The sequence below is a fragment of the Acyrthosiphon pisum genome, chromosome X, assembly GCF_005508785.2.
Source record: "Acyrthosiphon pisum isolate AL4f chromosome X, pea_aphid_22Mar2018_4r6ur, whole genome shotgun sequence".
Lineage (NCBI taxonomy): Eukaryota > Metazoa > Arthropoda > Insecta > Hemiptera > Aphididae > Acyrthosiphon > Acyrthosiphon pisum.
Window position 1 is genome coordinate 89275208 of NC_042493.1, and position 11025 is coordinate 89286232.

The 11025-nt window shown below is 27.9% G+C and overlaps 1 protein-coding gene across 2 annotated transcripts in view; it reads left to right on the top strand.

Moving 5' to 3' along the window:
- Nucleotides 1–2033: 2033 nt before the first annotated feature.
- LOC100162658 (putative serine protease K12H4.7) overlaps nucleotides 2034–11025 on the top strand; it is an 11266-nt gene continuing 2274 nt past the window's right edge. The window contains exons 1-8 of one of the 2 annotated variants that reach the window (XM_016806953.2): nucleotides 2075–2156; nucleotides 2230–2288; nucleotides 4842–5082; nucleotides 5169–5350; nucleotides 8422–8651; nucleotides 8981–9116; nucleotides 9198–9384; nucleotides 10013–10145. In XM_016806953.2, coding sequence (XP_016662442.1) covers nucleotides 4864–5082; nucleotides 5169–5350; nucleotides 8422–8651; nucleotides 8981–9116; nucleotides 9198–9384; nucleotides 10013–10145 — 1087 coding nt within the window. In that variant the 5' untranslated portion in view covers nucleotides 2075–2156; nucleotides 2230–2288; nucleotides 4842–4863. Of the gene's footprint in view, nucleotides 2157–2229; nucleotides 2289–4841; nucleotides 5083–5168; nucleotides 5351–8421; nucleotides 8652–8980; nucleotides 9117–9197; nucleotides 9385–10012; nucleotides 10146–11025 lie in introns of both variants that reach the window. The other variant, XM_001947476.4, reaches the window with a different exon arrangement.

Below are 11025 nucleotides of genomic sequence, written 5' to 3' on the forward strand. Positions count from 1 at the left end.
ATACCTAACAATATTTATGTCTATCCTGAGATCACTTCTTCACCACCGCACCATCTATGGTTCCTCTGACCCACTAGTCTTCGTACACTTGTGCACCCCCCGAGTTTAAAATATGCACCCTCAAAGTATAAAAGTCTTAATCTATTATATTTTGATTATTTTGAAGTAAAAATTATCAATAAATACAAAAATGTTACGGTGGCGAATCCAGGGCTTAATATTTTTTTTTTTGGGAGGGTGGACATAAGTATACATAAAGTTCCAAAATTGGCTACAAAATTATCTAAACACAGTGTAAAACAAAGGAAAACTACGGTGATTGGGGTTGGGAGCAAATGCCCTCTTTGCCCTCCCCCTGGATCCACCACTGTACCATTATACTGTATATTGAGAAATATACTAAGTGGGTACTTCATTATTATGTTCCAACATTCCCAGTTATAACAGTATAGCATAATATTTTGAAATAATCTTTAGCTTAGGTATTTAATGTTGTATATACAGGTATCAGATACGTCGTTATTACTTATTTGTGTAACAATGATCACACATAATAATTATTTCTTATAAATCAACAAAATAACTTTGAAAACAGGATAACGATATTTCTCTCTGTTTTTTGCAGGATAAAATGAATGTGAGCGCGTTTATATTGTTTCCTTGTTTATAATTTGTTATAATTTATAAAACTAGTGGAAACGCGTAAAATAGCCGACAATATATTTCAGTTAAATCGTGTTGTTCAAAAAACTGTTATGAAAACTGTTATTTTATGAAAATTAAATATAGCTATCAATGTTTCTTAAATTATTGATAATATTAAACAAATAATAAGACCTATAAAACCTAGATTATTTTGTAAAAAAAAAAAAATATTAAGAAGAAACTGACAATCTAGATTTTCCAGCTTTAAGCTGTCCTACTTCTAGTCCAAATCAGTCAGAGTTAAAAAATCCATAATAAAAACTGAAATAACTGAATAAAAATAATTGTAATGGCATTATTGATTTGGGCAATTAAGAGAGGAGAGATGGACCAAGTTATCCTAAGGTCTGAATTAGCAGTAGTTTAAATAAATATAATTTACTGGAGATAAAAATGATGTTGAAATAGTTATGATAATTTTACTTCTTATCTGATACTGTTTCACTCATATTAAAATATAGTACATTCATATACATTTTAAATTATTGTGGATAGGTATACAGATTACAACAGGAAGACTTTATAGATGAAATAACTTTTGTTCGAATTAATATTTTAAATTTTTTTTATATATAAATGTAGTCTTTTGCGTTATACTTATAATAAAAAAAAAAAAATTTTAGTTTTTTATAGGTACTGAAAATAAAAAATTTAAAATTTGATTTAATTTTTTGGAAAAATACAAAATAGCCAATTCGTAAATCTCATTATAAGAACAATTTTAATAGTAAAAACATTTATCTAAGTCAAGTAGTTTATTTTTTAGAATATCTTAAAATATAAATATTTCGAAAATTAATTTAGAACGTAATAACTTTTTTTTAAAATATTTGTCATTAATATTAATATTGTCACAAATTTTGTAATACGTTTAAGTAGCGTATTTTTTTTTGTCAGATTTTCCTGTCACACCCTGTATATGCAGTGTGGGTCTAAGGGTCTAGGAATTTTTTACAATTTGTGCACCCCCAAAAATATAGATCTAGTTGCACCTATGACTTCACCACTTACCCAAACAGTCATCCAATTCGTTTATGATTCCCGTATGCCTGCGTGGACATAAATAAATTATGCTGGTTACGTGCCAGACCGGGAGGTAGACAAGGGTGAAGACGATGGTTTCAGTGGAGGCAGTGGTGGTGTGAAGAGACGGAGGTTTGGAAAGATGAAACAGTCGTGCGGAGTTGGTCCCATTATCGGCATAAATATACTATTAATAGGCACAGTTAAATTGAACATTAAGTATATTTGCACGCAGTAAATTAAATTATTTTACAACTAATAAAATGTTTGTAATTAGGCATATCTAAACCTTGTAACCTTGATGAAATGCTTTATAACGTAACAAAATATTTACAGTATGTTAGTTGAATTTCAATTAGAAGTTATTACGATAGGTTGTGCCAAAAGTTTGCCAAGTAAAATTCTCGAATCTGCATATCAATATAATAGTGAGTATATTTTTTAATAAAAAAATTCAGAGCTCTTATACAATGTACGCACAAATATAATTTGTACTTTAAGGTTCCTACAAATTTTATCAATTTTTCATCAAAACGACCTTAGCGACTGACAAAGTTAAGGTACTAGAAGTAGTTAAATTAAAAAAAATGTAGAGATAATAGGTATATGATTGAGCCTATTTTTTTTACATATTTAATATATTATATTTCTATCACTTAAGCTATATGGTAAGTAGTAGATAACAGACTAAAACCTTCGTAGGACATCTCATATACTCCATTCCAGGACTAATGTGAAAAAAAGCAGACAAGCATCATCAGCATACGTAACTATTGATCCATCAATACTGGCATCATAGATTTCATTAATATTACCTATATTGAATAAAAAGAATTAATTTCAAAATACTACCTTATGGTACGCCATAAATAATTAAACACGAGTTACCATTTACTTAATTTATTTTAATTGTTTGTTTTATATTATGTACTTAAAAAAAATTTAAACCAATTTAAGTTTGAACTATTTAATCCAAAGCAATATTTCTAATAGAATATCATGATTAACTGTGTTGGAGGTCTTGGCTAAGTCTAAAATATTGCTATCAATTCATTATTATTATCTAAATTCTAGATTAATATCTAGAATAAGCTAACCTTAGACTGTTAGGGTGTTTTTTGTATTTCATCGAGAGATAATGTTTACGGCGAACAGAGGTTAATCCATTAGTCATCCACTCTTTCAGACATTTATTTTTGGCGTTTGCTATTATACAATAGTTGTAGATTTATAAATTGCAGATTCAATTATTTTATCAACAATTATAAGTACTGTATTATATCCAGTGGCATGCTCAGGGGGGGGGGAGGTTAGGGGTTATATCCTCCCTCCATTGTCTATTTTTGCCGACCTACAGAAAACCACTTATTGGTTTTCACAGCTATTTAGAGTCATTAATTTGTATTGATTATTAATTTTATTCGTTGAGTCAATAAGCTTCAAATTTAATACGAATCTCCTAATAAGTCTTACAATAGCAGTTGAAAAATGTTAAAAATACAGTCACAATTTTTTTTTATAAGTATTTAGTTCGAATTTTAACAAATTACGTACAAATCACGAAAATGTGCAAATTTTTTTAAGTTAGAAAATTTTTTTTTTTTTTCATAAAAATTTTTATTTTTAAATCTAACTATCTAAAATTTAATAATTTAATACAAGTTTTCTCACAAATTTGTCTTTTTTTTATCAAAAAAAAAAAAATGTTTGTCGGAAAGTCAAATTAAATTTTTATGAGCATTTGAAGTTCAAATTTGAATATCCATGGATAATCACTAGATTTCTCATTTAGTGATTTTCATATGTTGTATTTGATTTTTTTTGTATAATATATATCAATACATTTTTATTTGTTTGGTAAAAACGTGTGAAAATATAATACACGGCTCCCAATATATTTTTATAATAGCAGTTGAAAAATATTAAAAATACATAATATTATGCACAATTATTTTTATAAATATTTAAAGTTTTAATTTTGACAAAATGTATCAAATTTAAAATTGTTTATTTATTATTATTATTAATTAATTATTTATTTATTTTCACTTGCAGTTTTCCATTTGAAATATATTATACCTATTCATTGAACAAATAATTTATTGTTACATTTTTTTCTACCTTATCTCTATTCTATAAAAAAAAGAATAAAATTTACCACTCCAATGGCTGAATTCAAAATATAAGATATATAATTTTCAGAAATTAGAAATAACAATAACTGAAATATGTAATTATATTATATTATTATTTATTTGTATAGTCAAAAAATAGTCACATGTTTTTAAATTAAATTATAAAAAAATAATTTCTTCCGGAGGAAGGTCGGGCAGCTAGTAATATTATAATTTTTTATTCGTTTCTATGGTGATAAACAAAGCGTTTTTTTTTTAAAATTAAAATCCCATTTTTATCGTTTTTTCGTAATTTTTCGGTGGTTTTTCCCGTAACTATTGAGAAAATCGAAAAATGACCTCTTTAAAGTACCATCTTGATCCAATTTTCTAAAAGATAAGGTACTATATGTTGAAATCGAAGCACTCCTTCTGGAAGAAATTTTGTATACAGGATATAAAAATAAAAAAATAAAATAAAAATAAACACCATTATAAAACCAATAGCTTCTCGCTCCGCTCAGAATCTAATATAAATATAATATAAAATATCCTAGGCTGTCAAACCGTCTCTGCACAGATCCGTTTTTTGGACATATGATAATATATATTTTATCATTGAATTCAAACTTACTGCCACCCACTTGTAGCCTACTGTACAGCAGAGCGATTTCCACTTACCCGCTATTTTTTGTTTATTTAAAAAAAAAATGTTGTCCCCCCCCATTTAAAATTTCTGGGCACGCCACTGATTATATATTTATATTTTATCATTAGTAGTAGACAAATAGTATGTGGGTACCTATTGTACCTAAATAAATAATAAGTGAGTAACGAAGTACACAATGTATAATAAAAACTTATCATTTTAATTAGTTTTATTGAACATTCTTTTCCGTTTTTAGATTTAAATAAAATCGGTCTACTACAACTCTAATATTTCTATTTTACTAACCTACTGCCTAAGTATAACATTAACACGAGTTTTAATTTTTTCAGTTAGCGGATTTTAATTTGAAAGATGAGAGTAATATTTTGCTTGATTTGGTGTTGCCTTTGGTGTGGTGTATCTGCTCGTTTTAAAAGTTTCACAAGTCTAGTGGGCATAGGAGAACCAAATAGACGTCCATCCTCAATTGGTACATCATTAAGAGCAGCAACCTTGAACTTCATCAGAGAGGATTTTTTTGATCAGAAACTGGATCATTTTAATCCTACTGACAACAGAACGTGGAAGCAGGTATTAATTCATTTAATTTTATATGATAGGTAAGCTTTAATATGATCCAGTAATCCTAAAAATAATAATATAATTAAATTTTTTAGAGATATCAATCTCATTCATTACATCATAAAATTGGTGGACCAGTATTTATGTTGTTGGGAGGAGAAGAAAAAATCTCAAATGCATGGTTGAAAGATGGGTCTATGATGGAATACGCTGAAAAATTTAACGCCATGTGTTTTCAATTGGAACATCGGTATTATGGAGACAGCTATCCTACTGAGTGAGTGCTGTTTAGAAGGATAAAATAATTATAAATCTAAGTGATTGCCTTTATAATTAGTATTATTATACTGTACACTGCCTGGTAGGTAGGTATATAGGTACTCAAATTAATAACAATAACGAACACCTACCGTTTTAATTCAAAATAAATATTATATTTAAATAAGTTACAATTTAATAGCCAAATACAGTATATTTATAATGGTATAATAATATTTACAATAATCAAAAAATATTATAAGTCAAAATAATAATATACAAACTGTTTATGTGCATTATGAAACAAGTGAGAAAATTAATGAAAATAATTAACTTTTGTTAGAAGTTATGTCAACGTTAAGAACATTACGTGACAAGTTAGTAATTAAAAACAATATTGTTTAGGTACACAGATTTATCATAAATATAACTGTTTTTCCCTTTTTAGTTAACTGGGGTTTATAAACTATCTACATAAATATTGTTTATTATTAAATTATTAAAAGGACAAAAAGACAGTTAAAATTTTAGGTACTTGATGGTATGCATAATAAACTGTACCTTTACTTAGATAATTGGCTACAATATTATTGTATGTTATACAAGATAAAAAATTTATGAAATTATAGGGTAATTCATTGATCAATATTTGATCAGCCACTTTTACAGACCTACAGTTAATCTAGAGGTAAAGCCAGCCCATTAGTATAATTTTATATTTTATACTACCCACTTTATAATTTAACTCTAAAGTATCAAAGTTATACCAAGTATGCCACTGAACTCCTCCTAAACGGCTGGACTAATCGCGAATGCCGAGTCTGTCAACCAATATTTCCTCCTCGTCCACGAAGACGTGGCATTGTTTTATATACGTAACTTATATATGAGTATAATACGATTAATATTTACGTAATTTTGATACATACAATATCAAAACACAGCGTACAAAAAAATTAAATGCATTGATTGAATTGAATGATTTCACGGCAACCAATAATAATTATTATTATTATAGTTTTAAAACCCATGGCAACCAAATTTTTATAAACAAAAATTTCCACCGTAAATCTCTAAGTCCCCATTTGAGCACATTCCCTGGTTAGACCTAGGGAGATGATTTGCGAATCTAACAAATCCGGGGCGTCACCCAAATGCATACAAAAATATTCATTTAAATCGGCCCAACCGTTAGGAGTTCAGTCACAACACACGTACAGTAGAAATGTAGAATTATATATATAATATATATATAATATATATATATATAAAGATAAATTAATAATGATCGATACAACGCAAATATAAACCGCCAAACGCACAATGTATATAATATAATATAAAATAATAGTAAGCAAATAGAACCAGTGGGCGCCCTTAAAACCGGATACTATAAAATATGATCACACAAATCAATAAGTGATACCCATAAAACGGCGTATTATGATTCACATCTCTCAATATGTGATTAAATTATAAACGCGTATAATCCATTCGTTCATTTCAATAAATACGCACGAGTGCACGACACTCGAAAAAGGTCGGAGTTTGGATAGGTCACACAGGACGAAAGTGAGTCGTCCCATTCCAACGGATTTCCGTACGTTACATGACGTGTGTCGTGTACCAAACTAGTACAAAACAAGTCGCACTAGAACAATCGGCATTACGCCAGTGGTATCTTTTAATTTGGGCAAAATATATGACTTAAAAAAAATAAATAGGTGGTGTGACTAAAAATATAAAATTACCGCAAACTGCTCAAGAATCGAAAATAATTTCTGGTATGTTTCATAAACAGACAAAACTTGAGCAGCTGCGCCAGAAAGCAAGCAATAAAATATAGGTACCTATTATTATTTAAGATAATATTAATTTGTAAATATATCGTATACCAATATAAGGTAAGATTGATATATAGATAATGTAATTGATACATATTTTCAAAAATAAAAAAAGAAGATATCCTATAATAAACTACTAACATTATTGTTTATCAATATAAATATTGCCATATAATAGTTTGTAGACTTTTAACTGATATAGGTATACAATTGTTTTTCTAAAATATCTGCTACCTTTTATTTAAAAATGATGTTACCTAGTTACCTAGGTAATAAAAAGGGTACCATAAAAAAATGTAAGCAGTTAATATGTGGTTACGATCGAGGCGAGCAGTTTTTCTTTACCCATTCGGGCCGGTCAAAACCTTTGCCCCCCCCTCTATTGAAAACTGAAATGACGCCACTGCATTACGCCACGCAAAGAACAATCGGTGAGGTTGTACAACGATTCGCCGTGTCGTCCATAACAATCAAATTCTAATGATTTAAGTTTCCATTTTTAAACTCAATATATTATGCTCATATATAAATTATTTAATCGACTCAATTTCATGGATGATAACTGGGCCACCGTGAAGGACCCAATAAGAAAAATCGTAAGAGGAGGCCCAGGATTCCCATGTTACATTAACTTTTGATTTTTAAATATTATATACATAATACATACAGACCATTTATATTATCTACATAGAAAAATTACAACTAATTGAGTGGATTAGTGTTACATATTCCTAATATATTATAATGATTTATATAGCACAAAGTAAAGCATCCAGGGTTCATTTTCACATAAAGGTAACTCCCCTTCAAATGTTATTTGTTATGTAGGGATTATGAGTAAAATCTAGGTGAAGCATACATACATCATTTTATATAATCTGTACACATCACGAAGTCGGTGCGTCTGAAATTCATATACAAATTACTAATTAGGCAACTACCTAAACACAATATTTTAGAATCTAGTACATTATAGTTTGTTTAAAAAAAATATTTTGTGAGGGGGTGGGTTACAGTCCTCACCCCCTCCCCTCATAGTTGTGCTACATTCGAAAAAGGTAATTTTAAACATTTTTAGTAACTACTTTTATAACCTAGCATTAACTATAGTTAATTATTATAAAAATTGTAATAATTTAATTTAATGATACAATGTTAAACATTCACACATACATCAAAATATATTGATTCTAAAACAACATAATAAATAAAAATTGTATTAAATAATAATCATATTATGTTTCAGTAATTTAAATACTACAAATTTAAAGTACTTGAGTATTAAACAAGCATTGGCTGATGTGGCAGAATTTATAAAGGTTAAATCCCAAAACCCATTGTATAAAGGTAAATGGATATTATTTGGAGGATCTTATCCAGGAAGTTTAGCTGCCTGGGCAAGAAAAACATATCCAAATCTCGTACATGCAGCAGTTTCGTCGAGTAGTGTTATAAAGACGAGAATAGATAATATAGGTACTAACTATACTATTATAATAAGTAATAACGCATTGTTTGATAATGTATTTAGTCTTTTACAACAACTTAATACACCTAATACATATTATAAATTTTAAATTCCTATGACATAATATTGTCTTAAGTAAGTATGGCAAGCATTATAATTTATAATAGATTTTTACCAACTAAGTTAAATTAAACAGGATCTTATGTAGTACGCCTGATGCCCATATAGCCATAGATATAAGTACAATAGGTATTGCAGGTTATTTAATTAACATTTAATTTCTTTGAGGTGGTCATAAATGAAAAGTATATAATGTGGATATCTTTTATTTTCATAGATTATTTTAAGGTTGCCGAAAAAGCATTAACAGATTATAATCCAAAATGTGTTTCAAATATAAGACAAGCAACTATGATGATTAGCGATTTGTTAGACTCTGAAAATGGAACAAAATATGTTCAAAGCAAATTCAAGTATGATGGTTATTGATATATACACAATTATTAATTAATATTAAAATAGGTAATTTATAAATTGTAATTATATAATTTCAGAGTATGCTATCGTATAAACACAAATGTTAAAAAAGATGTAAGACAATTGTTTCAACAATTATCTATACCCATTGCAGAAACTATACAATACAATAGAGACAACCGATATTACTCAAATATGGAAAAAGCGGATTTATCAATAACAGCATTATGTGATATTATGTTAAATAGGGCATTAGGAAGCCCAGTAAGTATTTTATTAATCAGAAATTTAGTTATAAATATAATAAAATATAATTATATAGTATAAACATGTATTTTTATGATTATGAACAGAGTATTACTTAATTATCACACTGTTGTAGGTAGATTTTGTTTTATTATTTATAATCTAATATCTTACCGGAAAATCAAATATGTACTCACTAACACAACTAATATTATCATATGGATGATATTTTTCAATTTGTTTGGTCAAATGCCAAATAATATATTCCTAACTGTCGATGAACTATACATCGATGAACTAACTGCTAATGACATAATAAATACACTTATTCACAAGTAGAGAAACCCTCGAATAACTTTTTTGTATAACGTTTAAAAAAATGTACTATATAATACATGTTAACATTTCAACGATAATTTAAATTGTTGAGTAAGATTATAGTAGCTACTGGCCGACCAAACCAGTATTTTATTAGAACATATTTATATAAGTATTCATAGAAAATAAATTATCAGTCTGACAGTATCGCCATTTGGTGGCTGCTTAACTATATATACCTAATGTCTATAACCCTATAACTGAGTGATTGATGTAATTAAATAACTTAGAACCGATGAAATAATGATTTATTGCATATTTTTCTCAGTTTGATCGATATGTAGTTTACCACAAAAAAGTAAGACATGTACTTAAAAGAAGATGTTCATCGTATTCATACCAGTCATTACTTCAATCCAATTCTGAAATAAATTGGCACGGACAATCAGTAAAATCAGGAGGTTAGTAATTTTTCGATCAAATATAATTAATAAGGGCTAATTCATTATTAACAAATCTCGTCGATCTCAGGGATTCTGAAAAATATTTTGTCGTAACCATATTCTGTCGGAACCGTAATTCGTTTGTACCATATTTTGTTAGAAAAATATTTTATTGGTAGGTACAGTATTTTATAGGAATTTTTTTAATCGAATTATGTCAGAACTCTATTTTGATGGAACCGTATTTTTTTTCAGAAAATATTTTATGGGAAACGTATTTTATTGGACTCGTATTTTATTTACTCATTGATTTATAGTTTTCTCAACTATAGTATTAAATTCTTTTAATTTAAAAAACGACTGCAATAAATCCAGCATTGGTGATATTTCGATAAAAGTTTATGAAAACGAGATTTGTAACCATCGATAAAAAATCGACACTTAAATTACTTTCAACATAACTCAACATAACTTCATCTGGGGCGCTCGGTGTACTTCGTAAAGTAGAGTGTATTATAATATAATGATATAGGTAGACTTTAAAATATTATTATATTAGCTAAGGTAGAAATTAAATCCAAAATTCCCGGTCCGTATATATTATGTTTATATTATTATCTGATGAAAGCCATACGAATTATATCACGTAGGTAGTTGTCTCCATATACGTATATTATTATACTTCACTCAACTCAAAATTATTTTCCGACTCAATTAATTTATTTTTGATTTCTCAACCACGGACTCAATTAATATATTATTTTTTTCCCGTTCAGGTATTGAGACTTAATTAGTATAGGTCCTAACCTAACATAACCTAGTCTAACCTAACCTATACAGTGAATATTACATATAGTTTTTATTTTCATAAAATCATTTTAGGATTCTGAGTCCTTTT